The sequence below is a fragment of the Bos mutus genome, chromosome 9 (assembly GCF_027580195.1).
Source record: "Bos mutus isolate GX-2022 chromosome 9, NWIPB_WYAK_1.1, whole genome shotgun sequence".
Classification (NCBI taxonomy): Eukaryota; Metazoa; Chordata; class Mammalia; order Artiodactyla; family Bovidae; genus Bos; species Bos mutus.
Genome location: NC_091625.1, coordinates 94597842 through 94620238, shown reverse-complemented (window position 1 = coordinate 94620238; position 22397 = coordinate 94597842). Strand labels below are relative to the sequence as shown.

At 43.0% G+C, this 22397-nt stretch overlaps 1 protein-coding gene across 7 annotated transcripts in view; it reads right to left on the bottom strand.

Moving 5' to 3' along the window:
- Window positions 1–22397, bottom strand: part of TULP4 (TUB like protein 4) — a 200684-nt gene that overhangs the window by 47759 nt on the left and 130528 nt on the right. For 5 of the 7 annotated variants that reach the window (XM_070376950.1, XM_070376951.1, XM_070376952.1 and 2 more), the window contains 2 exons: window positions 21848–21976; window positions 12770–12931 (listed from right to left, as the gene is read on the bottom strand). In XM_070376950.1, the coding sequence (XP_070233051.1) occupies window positions 12770–12931; window positions 21848–21976 (291 nt within the window). Of the gene's footprint in view, window positions 1–11259; window positions 11307–12769; window positions 12932–21847; window positions 21977–22397 lie in introns of those variants that run through there. The other 2 variants (XM_070376955.1, XM_070376958.1) reach the window with 2 other exon arrangements.

Here is a 22397-nt window from a genome sequence, read left to right as displayed (position 1 = left end):
GTCACATCCCCTTCTGGACTGCAAGGTTCCTACTGAAAAGTTCACTAATAGCTTTATGGAGTTCTCCTTACATGAGACAAGTTGCTTTTTTTCTTGCCGATTTTAAAATCTGCTTTGTCTTTGGACTTTTGACGGCCTGATTATGTGTGTTGGTCTGTACTTCTCTAAGTTCATCTTATTTGGGAACCATGAGGATCACTGAATCTGTATGTCTATTCCCCAGATTTGGAGAGTTTTCAGCAATTATTTCTTTGGGTAAACAGTCTGCCCCTTTCTCTCTCTTTTCTTCTGAGACTCCCATAATACATATATTGGTCCATGTAATGGTATCCCACAAGTCTCTCAAGTTTTCTTCATGCTTTCACTTTTTTTTTCTCCTTTGATTAAATAATTTCCAATGATCCATCTTCAAGTTTGCTGATTATTTCCACTGCTTCATTTAATCTGCTGCTGAAACCCTCCAGTGTATTTTTTCATTTCAGTTATCATACACATCAGCTACTTAATTTCTAATTAAAAAAAACACTTTAAAAACATTTGGAAGTCTCACTTGGTTCATGCATTTTCTCTTTAACTCACTGAGCATCTTTATGACTGCTATTGTGAATTCTCTGTCAGGTAAATTTTATGTCTCCATTTCACTGGGGTCAGTTTCTGGAGATTTATCTTATACCTTTGGGACTTATTTCCCTGTTTCTTAATTTTTCTTGACTCTCTATGTTGGTGTCTGTGCATCAGACAAAATTACCACTTTTCCCAATTTTCCTGGACTAGGCTTGTGAAAAAGAAGACTCTCACTGCTCCGCCTGTTTAGTGACTCTGGAAGTTGCTCCAACCATCATACTAGTCCAAACCACCATCTTTGTTCAGAGTGACCCAAGATGTATGGACTATGCTGGGTCCTGTCAGTGCTCAAATTCAAAAGTCAGTCCCCTGGGCAGCCCTAAAGAAATCTGAACACTGGATACACGGTCCAACTCTTTCCTACCCACTGCTTTTAACATAGTAGCTGAAATCTGGGACTTCCTCACCAGCTCACTCTGTATTGGGCCAGGAGAAGGGGCTGTGTTGAGTATGCTAGTTCAAACTGTCATCTTTTTTCTCAGCGGCCCCTGGTGTTCCATCAGCCCTTTGAGACAGGTAAGATAGAAGCCAGTGGCTTAGGCCACACCCAGAAAAAAATCAAAACATCAGACATATGATCCAGTTCTTTCCTGCTCTTCCCAGGGAGAGCTTGAAGCTGGGGTTTTTCTCCCAATTATATGGCACTTAGTGATTATGGCAAATCAAGTTTTTCTATCAGCTCTGATGTGGCAGTTTCATAACACATTAGGGGTACAAAAGCCTCTCAACTAGCTTCTGGATTTCTCACAAAGGGAATTGGTCAGTATATTATTGATTTGGTATGTATGTTGAAGAAAGGAGGTTCCAGAGCTTGCTATTCTGCCATTCTGCTAACATCACTTATGTTGAACATAATCTTTAGGTGATGTATTTAATAAGAGCCAGCGTACACAAATAACTGCCTCCCATCTTTCACTCTTAACTTAAAAAATTTCAAGAAAGTTTTTATTTAGTGTATTTTAAATTCACCTATACTGAGTGTTCTATACAGTAATTCTTCAATGATCTGAGTTCAGAGATAACAAAGAGCATCTTAATTTTTAAACATCTTAGTTGCCAGTGTCACTCAACCAAAACAGCACAAAATAGTACACAGTAGTTTGGCCTATTTTTGCTAAAAAATACTATTTTCTCCTATGAAGCACTCAATAGGATATCTACAACACACATACACACAAGCAAAATCCAAAAAACTTTAAACAGTATTAACAGTAGTACAAAGATAGCCATAAAGGGTGGCGGCCATCTCCTGATTTCCTTTCCTGTGTATGTTTCCATTATTTTCCTTAATTATTACTTACATCCTCCTTGCATGTTTTTGGTAAGAGTCATTTCTATACGTGTTCAGTTCAGGGCTTAAAATAAAGATGAGCTTCCCTTTTACAGTACTTTTTTTAGTATATGCACCACTAAAAAGTCATGGGAAAATCGAATGGGAAGGGAGGGAGGAGAATCACTTTTTTTACTGGTCAGATTAAATCTAATATCAAAGTTATGTTTCCACAAGTAGGCAGGATCTCTACTCCCCAGGGCCTTTAACCTGCTTATAGTTCACTCTCCATCGAGGGTCTCTTCTCCAGAGTAAGACTGGTTCACTGAGTAATTACTCTAGTGAGTCTGCGGATTAAAAATAGTAATAGCAATAAATAATTTAAGTACCAGAGCTTGTGTGAGAGAGATTTCCACGTGCTTCTTTCATTGAGTTAGCACAATGGCTTCCAAGTCTTCACAGGAAATCTAAGGCCTATAGAGCTCCCATGATTACTACTGAAGGGGCTAGGTGCAGGCTCATCCCTCAAACCAGCACTAACACAGCCAGCAGAGGAAAACGTTTTCTTACAGTGAACAAGAAACTCCTTGCAAATACCAAATTGTGATTCCTTTTATTTTGGTTTTATTAAGTCTGGCTTTCCCCCTGTTAATGAGTGGGTCTCACCTATGAGACAGTCATTTCTTATGCATCAGATATCAGTAAATTACTTTTCATTTATGAAAATATGGTGGCAACATCATATTTTTAGCTGAGAATGTAAAGATTTATGTTGGTTTTTAAAGTTTCCTTTATAAACCACTTTTGATCTTACAGTACAAGACACAGAGACACTTGAGAATAAATACCCATCTCCTGGACACAACAGATGTCCTCCTTTAAAGCCACAGTCAATCCAAGACCCAGACAAATCATTTACTTTAATCTGACAAGAACCTTTTTCAAAGTAAAGAGGTGGTTGTGACAGATAACAGCACTGTGATTATGGCAGGAAATCCACATTTTGAAGAGATTTATTTTGAAGTAAGTATGGGTGAGAGGACATGTGATCTGGGATCTGCCTTAAATACAGCACAGAAAAAAAATAAAGGATATAGCAAATGTCATAAATATATGTTCTTTGTTTCTATTTTTGATGTTACTAATTTTTTTATAATCTGGTTTAAAAATTATCGAATTAAAAAACCCTATAGAATCATTTATTACTTGGAATACTTTGAAGGAGTGGGCAAATCTACTTGACTTGTATGCTGGTACTTCATAACCTTAGAAAGAAAGAGAGAAAGTCGCTCAGTTGTACCCGACTCTTTGTGATCCCATGGACTGTAGCCTACCAGGCTACCTTACATTTCAAAATTAAATGAATAGTTATTTTTTTCCACTGACTAATGCACTAAAGTTTTAAGCATATGTTAGTATCATAATCGGAGAAGGCAATGGCAACCCACTCCAGTACTCTTGCCTGGAAAATTCCATGGACGGAGGAGCCTGGTAGGCTGCAGTCCATGGGGTCGCTAGGAGTCAGACACGACTGAGTGACTTCACTTTCACTTTTCACTTTCACGGGGAGCCTGGTGGGCTGCCATCTATGGGGTCACACAGAGTCGGACACGACTGAAGCGACTTAGCAGCAGCAGCAGCAGCAGCAGCAGTATCATAATAGTTCCTTTTTAATCAATTAATATCTCTGAAAAGATGTTGTATACTGATGATTTAAATATTTTGTTTTTAAAATGATTAGAATTAAATAAACTAATCCTGCACTGAAATACCCTTTGAATAATCTTGCTGTATCACTCAAGTCCTGACTCTACTCCAAATGAGCAATAAAGGTCATATCAATATTTCTTACAAATTATGTACAGAAAAACCAGTTTTCATTTCATAGATGTCACAGAGGCACAAAGGGCACTTTTAGTGATTTTTCCTGTTGTTGTCCGCATCGTGGTACTGTCTGCATTTAAAACTGTTGTAAAAATTCTGGTGGCTCACAGATCACATCAGCAGAGATCAGGAGGGACCACGTTTTGTGAAAAACTTACTTTCAGCTGCTAAGAGGAAGTGGGATCTATCTACAATTTGTATTCAGAAGCAAAAAGAAATCTTCTCTCTTTCTAGATTAAAAACAACAAAACTTCAGGATGGAGGCCAGAGGCAAAGATTTTACCCCTCTTATATCTACATGTGCTAAGACCTAAAAAATGCTAAGTCTTCTCTTGGGGCTGTTTAGGATGTACCAACCCCACAACGAGGCCTTCAAGTTCATTTGAAATCATGGCTTAAAGTGTCTAAGAAAATACTAGGTCTGTTAAAGTATTTAAGACCTCCTTTAAAAAACTTAATATATAAACAAACATTACTCATAGAAATCTAAAGTCAAATATGTATTAGGTGAAGAATTCTCACTTCACATCAAACTACCTTCTAAACAGGGCAATTTCTACATAATATTCTTTTAAATAGGAAAAGATTCTCTTACATGGAAAAGTATAATTATAAAACTCAGTTCGCCTACATTTTAAAATCTAGTATACAAAGTGAAGTGTTCCTGTATTAGGACTATTAACATCAGTAGCAAACACTTGAATATTCCAGTTATGTGATAAATATTTTTTTTCCTAATAGAACATTCCAAAGGAGAAACTAGTGGTTATTTTTTATAATTGAAGGTCAAGCATAATACTGAAAGAATAGGTTCCACTTGTAAGATTGTGTCTGTAAATCCTTTGAAGCAGAAAATTTGTTTTTATAACTCTACTTCTCTCCCTTCTATTGTAAAGGATTGCTCTCCTGTTTTCTAAGTTCACGAGCATCACTGGATAACCTTGGCAGAATAATTTAATCATAGTTTGTATCTGTCATGGCCTGGATAAACTCTACAAAGTAATGTTCCGAATTTTATGAAAAGCAAGTTCTTGCCTTCATGATTTTTTAAAAATGCTAACTTGTGTCCTCATTGAAGGCAATGAGCCTTAGAGTTTCCCTCCTGCGGCTACAGACTTCCTAAAATGTAATTCTGGGATGTTCATCATGAGTTTTTATTGGGAGGGATGTCACCAGGATGGTGAACTGTTGTTCCTGACTTCACTCCTCCATACAAGAAGAGTAACTATTAATAACAACTATGCACTATACACTGAGTATCCTAGTGAGGCCGTGCACCCCTCCCCCCACCCCCGTACCATGGAGACCAAGGTCTGCAATACAGTAACTGTGGTGCATCATTCACTTACAACTCCCGTGTAACAGTTAAAAAAATGAATAGGGGTCTTAGGCACACTGGGGAAAGAGGAGAATTCCAGATTAACTCTGAAAAGTCTGTTGGCACAGGATTAAAAGAGTTCTCATTACTATAGAGAAGAGATCAAAGAGCTGGAAATAGAGGGGCCAGCTATGACACAGGAAGAAAAGAGGTAAAGAATCTGAGGGCGGGTGGTCTGTGAAGATGCCATCAATCCTATCCCACTGCCCTCGGGCAGTACCACAGGGATACATGCCAGGCAATGGGAACACTGAATCTTCTGAAAATCCTGACACCATGGCTCTGGGGCGCAATGGTAAAGAATCCTCCTGCCAATTCAGGAGACGCAAGAGATGTGGGTTCGATCCCTGGGTCGGGAAGATCCCCTGGAGACGGAAATGGCAACCCACTGCAGTATTCTTGCCTGGGAAATCCCACGGACAGAGGAACCCAGTGGGCTGCAGTCCACAGGGTCGCAGAGTCAGATGTGACTGAGCACACAAACACGCACAATCTTGCAAAGAGTGTTCTCAAAGGAACCACATGGATTTTCTTGGTAGAGTATCCTAGCAGCTAATACCTGTCACTGAGTTGAATTTTCTATATCATGGATCAGGATTAAACCAACAATGATCACATTCAGGAACTGTTTTGGGATTTGAGAAAGAGGAAGAATTCAGTTATTAGGATCCTCATTCAAACTGCTTTCTAAAGAAGGGATACCACAGAACCTAAAAAAAACAACAATCAACCAGCCTTAACTAATGAAAGATTCCACACAAGTGTCAATAGATTTGAAAAAACCAAAAAATTAGACTTTGTGTAAAAGAGTTATGATAAAAAATGTATGCAGGGTCCCCCCAGGGCAGGCTCTGTGGGGTAAACCAAGAATTCCTCTCATGTCTGTGTGGCACCCGAAGATGGGAGGAGACACGGAGAGTCCTCAGGCGAGGCCAGGGCTGGATCATCCCCAGGTGCCAAGGCCGGGGGAGCTGACTGGACAGAAGAGGGGCAAGGGCAGAAGGAACAGCCTGTGTGAAGGTAGAAAAGCCATGTGAGCTCAGGAAACTAGTCCACTAGGGCGAGTGTGAAGGAGGCAGCTGGGCAGAGAGAAGCCTGGAAATGCATGAGGGCTTGCAGGATGAACTGACACCTTCCCCAAAACCCAAACAGTTGTGTTTAACAAGTGTAAAACTCTCACAGAGAACTGGAGACAGTAAGTCAGCAGACAGAGAAGTCAACGCTTAAGAGAGTGGACAGCAGACAGGTACATGGTAAGCGACAGAACAGACCAGAGCCAGCTGAAGCCCAAACCTGCAGCGGAAAGCACAGAAGAAAGCTGATTCCACCTCACCTTCCCAAAGTGGACTGGCTGATGTCTTGAAAAGGAACGGCTAAACCGCCACATCTCCTCCCCTCCCAGGCAGACGAGTGCACGTCTTACTCTCAGAAGGGGCTGAACAGAAGGCGCAGACAGAGCTCAGGGGTCTATGGTGAAAAACCCAGCAATTCAATGATAAAAGTGAGTCCAGTTCAGCCACCAGGTAAGGCCCACAGGCAGCCAACCTCCAACACTGCCATGGTAGAGAAGATAGTACAAGACTCTGAAGTCCAGATGGGTCTTCCAAGCAGAAGGACAGGTTCACTCACTACCCCACCCCCCAGGCTTTACTTTTTAGCATCCACATTACAAATATGAGGGGACAACCAAGGATCACCACACATTTGAGAAAAGCATCTAATATGAAAAAGAAAAGCCAAAACCAAACCAGAAAGAACATAGAAAAGAAAGACAATGAAGAATGCAGAAGAATACTTCAAAAACTCAACATCCTCACATTGTTTTGTCCTCCATGAAATAAGAATTATATATATATATATATTAAAAAAGAACAGATCATAATCTAATCAGAAAACAAAAATAGAGCTTCAAAAAGTTAAAAATGTGACAGCATTAATTTTTTCGAAGTCAAAGAAAACTTGGAGTATATAGCTCAGCACATCACCTAGAAAATTACATTAGGCAAAGAAAAGAAACTGGGAGAGAAAAGAATTAAAATCAAATCATCAATCTAAAGGACACCTGAATAATAAGATTTCCTGAAAGCGAAAAGAAAATATCACAGAGCTATGACAAGTCCTTGGAGGCAAAGGATGAGTTGGAAAGTGACCACCATGTTCCAGCCAAACCGGTGAGAGAGACAAAGCACATCTTGAAATTCACAACACTGATGACGTGTTCCACCAAAATGAAGGGACAAACCACAGAAATACAGGTGCTGGTCCGAGATAAACAGAGGGAGATGAAGGAACGGGCTCAGGCTCCAGGTGTGCTGCAGGCCGAGAGCAACCGGTCCAGGCTGAGGGCCCAGGAAACAAGTGAGTCAGACGCGCCGCTTGGGGTAGTGAAACACTTCAGAGGAGCCTTTCAAGTGTTTGGAGAGTGGAAGGATTAGTTCGTGATTGGCACACTGACAACCAAGCAAATAAGTCAGGCAATTTGACTAATTCTGGAAAAAGCAAACGACTGCATGACGATGGCAATGCCACCCTGGCTCTGTGATGAGTCACGTGTGCCCTCAGCAGGAAGACTGAGCACGCTGGGTGGGCGGGATGGGGTGGGGGCGTGGGCGGCCATGGAATAGGGGGAGAGCCAAGTCCTCATCTCCCAGGTAGGAAGTCAGTGGAGAACACCCGAGGCCAAAAAACATCAAGCTGGCAAATAAGCCCACCACTCAGAAATCTGGAGGGAAACAAGCAAAAGTGGTGACCACGGGAGCAGGAACCTGGGAGCGGGAGGGATGGCACCAGGAACTGAAAGGTAGCTTGTGTTTTGTGTTTTTAAAAATATTAATTATAAACCTAGCGCTACTATTTGACTTTTAAGAACTACAGCTCTTTAATAAAAGTAAAAACAGGAAGGGAAGCTAGAGAGGGACCAGGGTCACACCCTGACATCACCTCTAAACTCATGGGGGTGGGGCTGCCCTGGGCTCCTCCGGGTGTTCTCCGCCTCCTCCCCGCCCCCACGCCGAGCCCCCTGCCCCAGGAAGGCAGCCACACCCAACTCTGTGAGGAATACACCCGGTGTGCAAGCCACTGCTGCGGCCAATGGGAACTTCCTAGTGACTTCAAAGAACTGAATAGCCACTCATTCCCTCACGGGACATGAACCAAGAAAAAGGCAGCCCGGCTGGCAGAAGCAGCCACTGGACACAACAGAAGACATCAGCCCGGGGAAGAAGTCATAGACAAGGAGAGTTGGGAAGAACTTGCTAAGTTGCTAAGTCACGTCAGTCGTGTCCGACTCTGTGCAACCCCATAGACGGCAGCCCACCAGGCTCCCCCGACCCTGGGATTCTCCAGGCAAGAACACTGGAGTGGGTTGCCATTTCCTTCTCCAATGCATGAGAGTGAAAAGTGAAAGTGAAGTCGCTCAGTCGTGTCCGACTCTGTGCGACCCCATGGACTGCAGCCTACCAGGCTCCTCTGTCCATGGGAGTTTCCAGGCAAGAGTACTGGTGTGGGAGCCCCCAAATCCACCAGCCCTACTCCAGAATTTAGGCATGTGGAGCCTTAACTATCTTCCCTGATGTCAGCCTGAGAATAATCATCTGTAACTTTTCAATACAAGTAAATAATTCCTGGCAATAAAGTATTCAGGAGGTGGACTCAATAGGGCTAAGTGACTAAGCAGAGGGTACAGACAAAGGAAGAAGGAAAGTTGAGCACAAATCTCGCCTGGTGTGGAGATGATCAGCAACAGAGGCGCAGGGTGGGCGTGGAGACTGACTCGGAGCACGGACCACGTGGAATTCCAGCGGCGGGGGGCGGGGTGGGGTGTGGTCTGTGGGCAGCCTGGGCTTGGTGCAAAGGACAAGAGGGAGACGGGAGCACAGCAGAGCTGGGAAGTTAGAGATGCACATGAGGCAGCAGAAGAAATTACCCCGAGGGCAGGAGAAAAGCGGGGGAAGGCTGAGGCTGAAGCCCAGCAAGAGAAGAGGAGTGCAGGAGCCCAGGGCGGCTGCTGGGAGATGGCCTTCAGCCAAGGGAGGAGCCCGGGGAGAAGATGTTCCAAGACCCCAGAGCCCGGGGGCAGGCAGCTTGAGAAGATATCGGGGGAAGCTGGCAGGATAGGCCAGCAGTCCAGGACTGGGTCCAGTGGGAAGGGCAACTGGCTCGGGGAGGGAAACCGCAAACGCCGAGACGGAACAAGCCCTGTTTGATCAGGGTCTGCGCTGACTGTGGAAACACGTGTTGCTAACTCGCCTCACCGGCACATGGCTTTGACATCTGAGGTCCCTTAAAAGAAGCCAAACACAGTTGGCGCACCCAGACCATCACATGCCTCTCGAGGGAGCTGTGACAGAGAAGGGGCAACTGAGACAAGAATGGGACAAGGCCATCAGCCTGAGACGTCCTCTGCAGAACCCTGGTCCCTGCCCCAGAGGACTGGTTCTGCGAGCTGCTTTCTTGCAGTTCTCCCAGGAAGGGCGGAAACTAGGGAGAGTTTTCTTCTGGTGCTTTTCTGCTCAAAACTGTGACCACAAAATTCTTTCTTCATTTAACCTAAATTTGTCAGCTCCAAGTCTGAGGCTCTTTCCTCTGTCCTGCTCTTGCGGGCACAGATCCTCGGTGTCCTCTGAGGAGAGGGGTGTTTGACCCGAGACACAGACTGGATCGCCTGCCAGCACGCCTACCTTTCCTAATGGAGACACACCTCAAGTTCTCCAGAGCCAGCTGAAAGGCTCTGACAGTGAGCGACACTCGGCCAAGGCTCAATGCGAGTTGGCTGCGTATCTGTAAATGTTTATGTCTGAAGAGCCACAGTGTCAACCCACCCAGACCACCCCCTCAAAAAACTGAAAAAAAAAAAAAAATATATATATATATATGACAAATAGGAAAATACTAGATCTCAAAATCACTTGTTTGTAAAACAGTACTGCTTGTATTTTAAAGAGTTAACAGGAAGCAGCCTAGAATCGCATCACAATCAGAACTGTCTCAAGATGAGAGAGTAACAATGACATATATACATGACCATGTGTAAAACAGATAGCTAGTGGGAAGCTGTTGCACAGCACAGGGGGCTCAGCCTGGTGCCCTGTGATGACACAGAGGGGTGGGATGGGGGTGGAGGGAGGCTCAACAGGGAGGGGATATATGTATACTTGTGGTTGATTCACGCTGTTGTCCAGCAGAAACCAACACTGCAAAGCAATTATACTGCAACAAAAACATAAATTAAAAAAGAAAGATGTGGCGAGGGGTGGGGGGGCATCCCAGAGCTGTTTACATCAAAGACAGAAGGTTATTAACTACATTACAAACACTACACTGTCTTCATACTCTTTTTCCATGAATAATTTTGAAACCAAGCAAGAGATATGAAAGAATGACCGAGACAGAGGGAGGAATGTTTCAGTTCAAACATGACCCACAGAGCATCCATTCATTTCTTCTCTGTGTTGAATTCCTCCAAGGTCGGCAATATTTTTTGAAAGGCCATGGAGCACTTTGCTCAAATGAAACTTCATCCATTAGCTCCAAATACAGACCGACAAAAACAGTCATCTAGACAGAGGCGTGGGCCAGGAGCCCAACCACCTGCAAAGCTGCTCTGAGGTCCTGCCGACCGGCCAAGGGAACCAAGTCCATGGCCTCAGCCGGGCTTCAAAGCCGCAGCCCATCTCCACTCCATCCTGCCCACGCTGTCTGCTACCTCAGCAACCACGCTGGACGCAGCACATGACGCCTGTGGGCCTGCCTCCTGGAGCGGCCCAAGGCCCTCAAAGGCAAGCGGGCATCTCACCCACTGTGTCCCCCGCATCTCCAGGCCCCATGCCTGTCACACTCCAGGTGTGCAGTCTGCTGGGGTCATATGGTTGGCACAGCTCACGGGGGACCGAGACAGGAGTCTCACGGTTCCATCACTCTAGGCGAGAGAAGAATGTGAAGCCGAGACTTCCTCTGACATAGTCTGAAGTGCCTGCACATGTGTTCCCTTATCTGGTCATTACAAAAGCCCTGGGAATTAGGCAGGAAATAATTCACACCCCTCTTCACAGAGGAGGAAACTGAAGCAGGGAGAGGTTAAATGCCTGTGTGCGAGGTCACTCACTGGGCCACGGACGCAGCTTCTGAGCAGACAGCAGAGACAGCAGAAGCCTACAGAAATAAACCAATGCGATAAATAAACCCAAGTGCTTCACGGAGAAACACACATATGCTACTGGGTAATCAGATGCCTCTAGGGGAGGGTGAGGGAAGAGACTCAGAAATTCAGAACAGACTACCTTTTGTAATTCTCACAACACAAATTTTGAGAAGAGGAAAAAATATTGAACATTTTTACTTGAAAAAACTGTAAATACGAAATACACAGTGACTACATGCAAGCAATTCATTAAAAAAAAGTTCCCCCCAAATTTATGGTTTCATATTATACTTTACCAAAATTAAACTGAAATCTTGAGTGTGAAATGTCCTGGCATTTAATGGATTCTGCTGTACTTGGAAAACACAAGTTTTATATTTACAAAGGTTTTACTTAAAAAAATAAGTAAATAATCAATATATGATTTTATTAGGTTATTATATATTGTCTTATCATGAATATAAAATAGGCACATTAAAGGAAAATTTGAAATCATGTTTTAAAAATGACTCAGAGGCGTATCGGCATAAAGTTACCACCTCCTTGCGACATTTTGATTAATTTCCTTCCAGTTCTTTTTACAAGATGGGTAGTTTCCTTTGGTTGTTTTATGATGTGGTACTCACACCATACATACAATTTCGTTATCCTGGCTTTTTTCTTAACACTATATCACAAGAGCCCTTTTAGATTATACATCATCTTTATAACCACAATCTCTAACTTACTGAACTCCAATATGATCTTTCAAGTGGTTATACCACGGTTTACTTAACCATTTTTATACTAGCAGACTGCTGCCAAACTTTTACTATCATAAATGCTTTAATGACTACAACTTTTATTTTCTTCCCATTTTGTTTTAGATAAATTCCTAAAGCATATTACTAGATCAAAACAGATGATAATTTTTAAGACCTGCTTAAAAATTGTATTAAATTTTTGCTTCCTCAAAGATCTAATGCATATTATTACGGGCAATGAATGAGAATATGTATTTAATTAAACTCTTATGAATGATCAGTAAAATCATCTATATCACTTTTTCTGTTAATAAGTGAAAATATACCCTCACTGTATAATTTTGCTTTTTTCCCCCAGAACACATACATGGTGGGAACACCATGATTACTGACAAGCTGAACCTCTTTTGTGAATAATTTATGTCCATTATCCATTTATTAATTGGCTCTTTCTGTAGACTTTAAAATACTTTTGTATGAGTATTTTGTATAATTACATTCTTAACTCTGTTTACAATACTGACGGGGAATATTATTTCCTCAATCTATGGTTCACACAAAATTTTTGTGTCGGTTGTTACTTGGGCAAGCTCAGTGCTCTTTTCCTTTGTGACTCTTCACGAGCCTTTTGAGGTGGCTCTTCCCCACCCTCTCCCTGTGTTAATACTTACTGCCTTTCCCCCTCAGCTCACGCGGTTTGAACATGACACATCGCGTGCAAGAGGTGTTACCTGCTGGTCGTCAGGCGTCCATATGCCACAGGTGATCTGACTTTCCAAGTTGATCTCAGATGACCAGTGTCTTTGTCCACTGACAGAACCAACCAGGACAAACCCATCTCGATATGAGATCAGTGCTTGTGTCCCATCGTGGCTCCACGTGAAATCGCTCACCTTTGGGACACACAGACAAAAGGAGTCAGCTTGTAATCTGAAAGGGAAAGCACTATCTGTAGGCATTACCTGAGCCTTTGGCTAAAATCAAGATGGCCTTAAACAGACACTATACTACGTTGTATGTATTTTAACAGTAATATATAAAAGACACTGTTTGGAAAGCATACGCCAGTGCATGCTAAGGGCTTCACACACACGTTACTTCATCAAGCCCATGATAATACCTCCCACAGAGGACATATGTAACTCCTCCCTGGTCTTACAGAGTGGCCAGTGGCAGAGCCAAGACCGTCCCAGGGCTGTGTCCCAGCATCCTTGCATTTAAACACTGTTTGGTCTATGGCCTCCCCATTATATTAATAGATTCTCCATCAATGTCTCTTGGTCACTTATCAAGAAAGCAAAGGTTATAGATGGTTTCTGATCATATGTTTCTCAGTCTTGCTAACATTCCCACAATCAAAATGAGAAATAATCTAACCAGAAAACATTACTTATACTTGTGTGTTGAGTTCTATCAAATGCATTTATTCAAATGACCACATGTTTTTTTCTCTTAATCTATTACCGCAGTAAATTACTTCTCAGTTTTATGCCATCCTGCATAGCTACAAAAAGCCCAACCTGGAGATAAAGTATTGCCCTTTGAAGCTGAAGTTGATTTGCTTATGTGTTTGGAATTTCTACATCTACAACTATATACAGGACTGAGTCAAACTCATGATTTTTTTTTTAATGTCTTTGTTTGAATTTATTAGGGTTATGCTGACCTCTCAGTTTGAGATGGACGGTAGTCCCTTTTCTTCCATGGCTGGGAAGAATTTGTATAAACCAGCCTGACCTGTTGCCTCAAAGGCCAGTGGAACATGCCTGTGAAACCATCTGGCTCTGCACTTTTCTATGGGAAGATTTTTAACCATTGCTTCACTTTATTTAATAGTGTTAGCACCAGTCAAACTTTCAAGCTTTTTACTTCTTCTTCAGTCAATTCTATTACAAAATATTTTCAGGAATATGTAAGTTCATTTAAGTTTTCAAAACTCTTGGCAAGTAGTTGTTGATAGTACTCACTATTCTTTTAAATACCAACTTTACTGAGCTATAATTTATATGTAATGAAGCTCCCTTTGGCAGTCAATTCCCTACCCTCACCCTTGGTCTGAGGCAACCAATGATCTAATTTCTGTCACTAGCTGTTTATTCTAGGAACTTTGCATGAACAGAAGCACACAGTATGCTCACGTTTGTTTATGACTGGTTTTACTGAGAGTAGTAACTTTGAGAGTATTCTGAACTCTTGTGTGCACCAGCAGTTCATTCCTTTTTATAGATGAGCAATATTCTATTGCATAAATGTGCCACCACTTATTCATTTCTCCAAATTGATGGGTATTTGGGGTTGTTTCCAGCATTGGGTTATTTTACAAAACTGCTGTGAAGATTCATGTGCAAGACTTTTTGTAGACATATGGTTTCATTTTTTCTCAAGTAAATACCTAGGAACGGAATTAATTGCTGGGTCAAACGTAAGTGTATGTTTAAATGCATAAGAAATTACCAAACTTTTCCAAAGTGGATAAACCATCTTACACTCCCATTAGCAGTGTGAGCGAGTAGGTCCACACCTCACCAACACTTGATGTTGCGTCTTTTATTTTAGCTATGCTAGGTATATAGTGGTAGGACACTGTTTTTAATTTTAATTTAATTCCCGAATGACTAATATGCTGAGCGTCATTTCATGTGCTTCTTGATTATTTGCACATCGTCTTTTAGACCCTACCTGTTCACTTTCCCTGCCATATATATTTGTATATCTGTTCATGTTTACCTATTATAAATATATACATACATATGTAAATACACACACATACATACATTCACACACATATACATGTGTCTTTTACTTTACTTTGATGTAAAAATTCTAGATACAATCCTCTATCAGAATATATGCTTCAAGAAATTCCCCCCACTCTGTACCTCGCCTTTTCATTTTCTTATCAATCTCTTTCAAAAAGTAAAAGTTTTAAATTTTGATGAAGTCCAATGTCAAGTTTTCTCTCTTATGTTTCAGGTTTTTTGTATCCAATCCAAGAAACCTTTACATAACCCAACACTGCAAACCCAAGTTTTCCAGAAGTGTTATTTAGTCGGTAAGTTGTGTCTGACTCTCTGCTACCTCAAGAACTGAAGCATGCCAGGCTCCTCTCTCCTTCACCTTCCGGAGTTTGCTCAAATTCATGTCCATTAAATCAGTGATGCTATCTACAATTTCATTCTCTGCTACCCTCTTCTCCTTTTGCCTTCAAATTTTCCCAGCATCAGAGTCTTTTCAAAGGAGTCAGCTCTTTGCATCAGGTGGCCAAAGTATTGGAGCTTCAGCTTCAGCATCAGTCCTTCCAATGAATATTCAGGGTTTATTTCCTTTAGGATTGACTGGTTTGATCTCCTTGTTGTCCAAGGGACACTTAAGAGTCTTCTCCAGAACCACAGTTCGAAAGCATCATTCTGCAGCGCTCAGGCTTCTTTATGGTCCAACTCTCATGTCCATGACTATTGGAAAAACCACAGCTTTGACTATATGGACCTTTGTCAGCAAAATGTATCTGCTTTTTAATATGCTGTCTAGGTTTGTCATAGCTTTCCTCCCAAGGAGAAAGTGACTTGTAATTTCATGGCTGTAGTCACTGTCCACAGTGATTTTGGAGCCGAAGAAAATAAAATCTGTCACTGCTTCCACTTATTCCCCTTTTATTTGCCATGAAGTGGTGAGACTGGATGCCAAGATCTTAGTTTTTTGAATGTTGAGTTTTAAGCCAGCTTTTTCACTCTCCTCTTTCACGCTCATCAGAGGCTCTTTATTTCCTCTTCATTCTCTGCCATTAGGGTGGTATCATTTGCATATCTGAGGCTGCTGATACTTCTCCTGGCAATCTTGATTCCAGTTTGAGATTCATCCAGCCCAGCATTTCGCATGATGTACTCTGCACAGAAGTTAAGGGTGACAATACACAGCCTTGTCGTACTCCTTTCCCAATTCTAAACCAGTCATTTGTTTGAAGTTTGGTTCTAATTGTTGCCTCTTGATCTGCATACAGATTTCTCAGGAGACAGGTAAAGTGGTCTGGCATTCCAGAAGCATATGCTTTTACATTTATGTCTATGTTTCATTTAGAAGTTAATTTCTGCACAGAGTATATGGTAAGAATCAAGGTTCTACTTTTTAAATTTTCAGTACAGATATTCAGTTTTTCTGCACCATTTGTCAAAAAGACTATTCCCAGTATGTCAACTAGACTTACTGTGGTGATCATTTCCCAATAGATACAAAAACTGAATCTTTATGTTGTACATCTGAAATCAATATAATGTTGTATGTTATCATACTTCAACTTAAAAAAAGACTTTTCTTCCCCTTACTGAATTACGTACGCATCTTTTATTTACCTTTGATTACCTTGTAATCTCTACCTTATCTATAGTTATGTTCAACTTTTCATTCATAAAATTATTTTAGGTTTTATCTTTCTTTCTCTTACTCAAGTCTTGCCAGCAATTTATCAGTTTCATTGATTTGTTTCCAAAGAACAAATTTTGGGGGATTGAACCTGGGCCCAGGCAGTGAAAGCACTGAGTTCTAACCACTGGACCACCAAGGAATTCCCAGCAATTTCTTATGTTTTTGTTATTAACTTCTAACCCATTCAGAAATTACAGTCTGTAATCATGACACCTACCAATCAAAATCTGTTTTTGTTTTATTAACATCCTAAAATCCAGGGTGGCAAACTATGGCCAGTGGGCCAAATCTGCCCTGCCACCTGTTTTTGAACAGTCCAAAAACTATAGTTTTAAAGGATCAGGGAAAAAAATTAAGAGAAGACTATTTTGTTATATGCAAAATTATATAAAATTCAAATTTTGGCATTCATAAACAAGCTTTTAATTTTATCAACAGAAACTTTTCTGGTTTCCTTTCTTGTTATACAGTACTTATATAACATCCTAAAGTGTGATTCCTAGTCCACAAAGCCTAAAATATGTACTATCTGCCCCTTCAAAGAAAAAATCTGTGAAACCTTAGAACATGATCAATTTTTGTAAACATTCAAATGATCTTTGGTTCTCTAATTGGTGAATTCAGAAACTAAAAATGTCCATTAGGTCAAGCTTGTTAACTGTGTTGCTCAGATTTTCTAAACCTTTGCTGATTCCTTTTGTTGTTGAAACCTCTCAGTATATCAATGAATTTATCAATCTTTACTTTCAGTTCTATCAATTTCCTTCATGTGTTTTGATATTATTATTAAGTACATATATATTTAAAATATCTTCTTAGTAAACTACACCTTTTATCATTATGTGGTAGCACTCTACAAACTAAACATTACTTTCTATCTTTAAGTCTATCTTATCTGAAGGTAGTATTTGCTATCCCAGCTTTTTTTTTCTGGATATATGCTTAATATATTTTTTCATCCTTTTAAACTTGTACACGTCAAGGTTCAGATATGACTCTTAATAAAGACATGGCTATGTTTTTAAAAATGCAATCAGTCAAGCATCATCTTGATTGGTGAAGTCAGTCCATTTACATTTATTCTAATTAGTGGTATTTTGATCCTGTTTCTATCACCTGAATTTACTTTTTCAGTTTGTGTGTGCGTTAGTCGCTCAGTTGTGTCTGACTCTTTGTGACCCCATGGACTGTAGCCCACCAGACTTCTCTGTCCATGGGGTTTTCCAGGCAAGAAGATTGGAGTGGGTTGCCATTTCCTTCTCCAGGGGATCTTCCTGACCCAGAGATCAAACCCATGTCTCCTGCATTGCAGGCAGATTCTTTACCATCTGAGCTACCAGGGAAGCCATTTGTATTACCTTTTATATCTTTTTTAACCTAAAAAGAAATTGGTATCTATGATTTTCCCTGTTGCTTATACTTGGAAATGTTCACCTCCTTTAAAATTTGTAGCACTACTAGATTTATCACATTTCAGATAATAATAAAATAAATGAACAAACACAAAAAAGGACATGAACTTTTTGCTGTTTCCCCACACGGAGTTATAGGTTGTCAGCGACCAGCATGTTTCCATTACGACCATGGCAGAACTGTGTGAGATAACTTCTCGACCGCTCATCTGAAGTTACTGAAAAAATGCTGTTTGCTTAGGAAAACTCAGAATTTTGGTTTCTCCGTCCTTATGTTCCAACCAATTAAATTATTTAGTTTTTCTTAAGGACCAAAAAGATTTTTGACAGACAACACATTAATTCTGCAATAAAATTTAGAAGTCCTTTCATTTTGCAATGATAACACTACTTATTTACATGTGGTTTAACTCATTTATCTTTGTATAAAAGGAGCAGTTTCTTACTAGAGGCTAAAACATATAGCCAGTGATAAGTCGCTTCTCTGAGATACCAGCAATGTTACAATCACAAAAAATTGGTAATACAGAATGTTTATCGGAGAAGGCAATGGCAACCCACTCCAGTACTCTTGCCTGAAAAATCCCATGGACGGAGGGGCCTGGTGGGCTGCAGTCCATGGGGTTGCTAGGAGTCGGACATGACTGAGTGACTTCACTTTCACTTTTCACTTTTCACGCATTGGAGAAGGAAATGGCAACCCACTCCAGTGTTCTTGCCTGGAGAATCCCAGGGACGGGAGAGCCAGGTGGGCTGCCGTCTATGGGGTTGCACAGAATCGGACACGACTGAAGCGACTTAGCAGCAGCAGCAGCAGAATGTTTATAGAAACTAATTGGGAGTATTAAATTAGGTCAGCACAGAGTGATAAGTCTATATTAAAACTGGGAAAACAGAACCAGGGGAAAGGAGTTCCCCGTGCTCTAATGGAAACAAGCAGAAAGCCCTTCTTTGCCAGTCTTTCTGAGGCAGAGGCTGCTGCATTCCTGCCCTGATGAAAGCGAGCAGCCTGACGGCCCCTGCCCAAGGCAGCCTTTCCTCAGTCAGCCCGAGACCTGTGCCTGGCACAGCCGGCCTGTGACTAATACTATAACATAATGCAGGCAACGCCTCCAGACTCATTTCTGAAATAAAGGACTCACAATCATTTCCTGAAAAAAGGAGTGATAAAGCTTCACTTGGCTTCTGCCAAATGTTTGGTTACTTCATGACAATGAAAGGCACACTACATAACAAAGATCACCTGTCATTTCTTCTCCAGAGTCTCACGGCTCTCTGGGCAGATTTCAAGGACGGGCCTCCTCCCCGCAGACACTGCTGCCAGCGCACAGCCCTTTGCTCCCTCCACCAGTGAGTCATCGTCATCGGAGCGTGACGCTTCTCAGACAAGACGTGGCCCCAACAGAATTAAAAGCAACTGAAACTCCCCAAAATGCAAGCGCTTAACCATACTTGCTCAGTGGGTTCTGAGGTTTGCAGAATCAGAAGGCCCAAGAGCAAAACTATATAAAAATCTGGATCAGATCACAAGATACAGTGGTTACTTTGGATCAACCTGAAGGGCACAGGCTTTTGTGAAATTCTAGCTGCTTCTAGATGTTCTCTGGTCCATGGAAGCCCATTCACCTCCAGCTCTGAAGTCATCCTCTCTCATTTCTAAAACCCTTTTTCTGTAGCGAACTCTCAATGAAAAGAAAAGCCAAGGGACGATGTGGGGGCAGAGACCACACAGCTACCACCAGAGAAGGCAGAAGCCTCGCTCCTCATCACCAGGACACAGTTCGGCAGCACCCTGGGGCTGATGGTGGTGAAGCCTGAGCTCTATGTACATACTACGAGCACGTGCGTTTCTGCTAAAGAGAAAACAGTTTATCGTCTGGGAACAAGACAGAGATTTGGAGTCAACCCTGGGTTCAAAAACTTCCCCGGGTGAGTTACTAGGCCTCCGTGGCCTGAGTCCTTTTCTTTGTTAACTCAGAGTAACATCTGCCCAGCAGGGTTCCTGTGGAGACTGAGGGAAGGCCAGCACCAAGTGACACCCTGAGGTCCCCCTTGCTGCCTTTCTCCGAGTAGTGCTTTGAAGACCTCGTGTTGGCCAAGGCAATTGCTGGGCCCTTCTAGGGAAAGAGTTCACACTTCAATGGATGGGAGAACAACAGCACTCTAGAGACCTTCATGGGCAAGTTCAGAGAAATCTGCACTGGATAGAAAGCCGTCAACAGTTGCTGCTTCAAGGCCTGAAGCTGGTCTCTGGTGATGACTTCCTGGTGACTGTTTAAGGGCAGGTACACCCTGGGGTTGAGGTCTTTGGGTGTCGGCACCTCACAATGCTTCAGGCACCATCACAACTCATGGGGTCAACCACCACGTCCAGATGGTGTCAAAACATTTTCTGTATTTAATCCTATGTAATCCTCTGAGTAGGGTGTCCCTGGTAGCTCAGTTGGTAAAGAATCTGCCTGTAATGCAGGAGACCCCAGTTCAATTCCTGGATCGGGAAGATCCCCTGGAGAAGGGATAGGCTACCCACTTCAGTATTCTTGGGCTTCCCTGGTAGCTCAGTTGGTAAAGCCACCTGCAATGCGGGAGACGTGGGTTTGATTCCTGGGTTGGAAAGATCCCCTGGAGGAGGGCATGGCAACCCATTCCAGTATTCTTGCCTGGATAAACCCATGGACAGAGGAGCCTGGCGGGCTACAGTCATCGGGTCGCAAAGAGTCAGACATGACTGAGCGACTGAGCACAGTCCTCCTAGTTATCCCTGGAGGCAGATACTGTTACAGTTCCAAGTATACAGAAGAGGAAACTGAGGTACAGAAGTGAAGTGTCTCCTACAAGGAGTCACGACTGAGAGGCTGACTCCAGAGCTCACACTTGTGACCACAAGGTCTACCTTCTGGTGACATGAATTTCTGAGGGCATGGAGGTCTCCACATTTGTGGCTCTATTTCAGGTGAGTTAGCAGGCACAGGGTGGGTGCCATCTCTTCCTTCTTTCTCTCACAGGGGGATATAGAAAACTGATAAGGCCTTCTTAGAGCCCGTCAAAATTAGTACATTGACCTTACCAACTAAATAAACTCACAAAAACAGAACATTGTGCTTTTACTGGGAAGTAGGTTTGCCTCCTGTGATGGTATCTACGAAGTTTCTCAGCCTAACAGTAACTGCTGATAACAGGTTCATTCCCTGCAATTTTCTGTCACTTCACCAGTCTGAATCTCTCAAAGTTGGTGAGCTCGTAGCTTATTTAAGCAACAGCTGGGAGGAGAGATGGTAAGAATTTGTTGCCTTGGAAACGTACAGGCAGTTGTGAAGACTATCCCTACAGAGTCAAACAGTCTAAGAAACCCCTCGTCAATAAGGTCCCGTGAGGACTCTGGCCTGGCAAATCCTCGGGTGGGACCCGAGTCATTATGTACCTGGGACGGGAGCTCCATGCAGCCGTGTTCCCGGGGAGAAAGAGCCAGGGTGGCGCCATCAGCCACCGGAACACACCAAGGGGTTTAAAGCAGCACAGCTCGGCGGATATCCCGGGAGCAGTGGTTCCCCACGAAGTGGAGACAAACTGGCACCGGAAAGGAGGGGCTAAGCGCCGACCACAGGTGGCCCCCCTACCTGGAACCCGACAGAGCGAGGGCTGAAACTCGGCCTGAGGAGCAGGTGCTGAGAACAGTACGCGGAGTTCCCCACGAGAGCACTCGGAACATGACAACGTGGGGAAACACCTTTGCAGGGGTGCAGAGACGCCCGTGCCAGGAGCACTGCAGAGGGTTCGAGTCAACAGGGAAGCACAACACTGATGGTGCAAAACGACTTCGCAGACTCAACTGAAGCTCAGAACGTGGAGATTCTCACGACAGCCGCAGGCTGGAAGAGACGGAGGCGCCGTCCTTCCCCTCCAGAGGAAGCTCGAGGAGCAGGCCCTGGCTTCACTCACCCGCCTCTGTCCAGCCCCAAGGTGCCTCCCGCTGCTCACCTGGGCACCTCGGTCATTGACCAGCTCCACAGACCACCGGCCCTCGTACTGGATCCATACGAATATCCCGCCATCCGCGTCGCATGTGGCCAGCTTCTGGTATGGCTCGTTCCACCTCACCAGCACAACCTGGAAGATGACCAGGAAGACATTTACTGCAGGGAAGGAGCCCGTGGGCAAGGAAGCCATTTACAAAGTTATCAGACCCAGAAAGTGTCTGAGAAGTGCGGTCAAAGAAAGGATTCAAGGAAGACGGCAGGAGGGAGGAGAGAGCTGGGGGGCAGATCAGCAGAGGGAAGGATGGATGTGTCTCAGGGACTGGCCCACGTGTCAAGGCTTCCTGACAAACAGCGGGCATCTGAGCAAACCATAATAAACTCCAGCACGAAAAACGGCCACCACCATGAAAACAGAGAGCAAGCCAGGGCCTGCCTGTACCCACCCTGCCTCCCGCAGCACCAGGATTGCTCCTCTGATGGTCCCGTGTGGTGGGAAAGCAATTTTCTCAAAATTCATTGTGTATCTGAATCGGGGGCTCTTTATTTAGCAT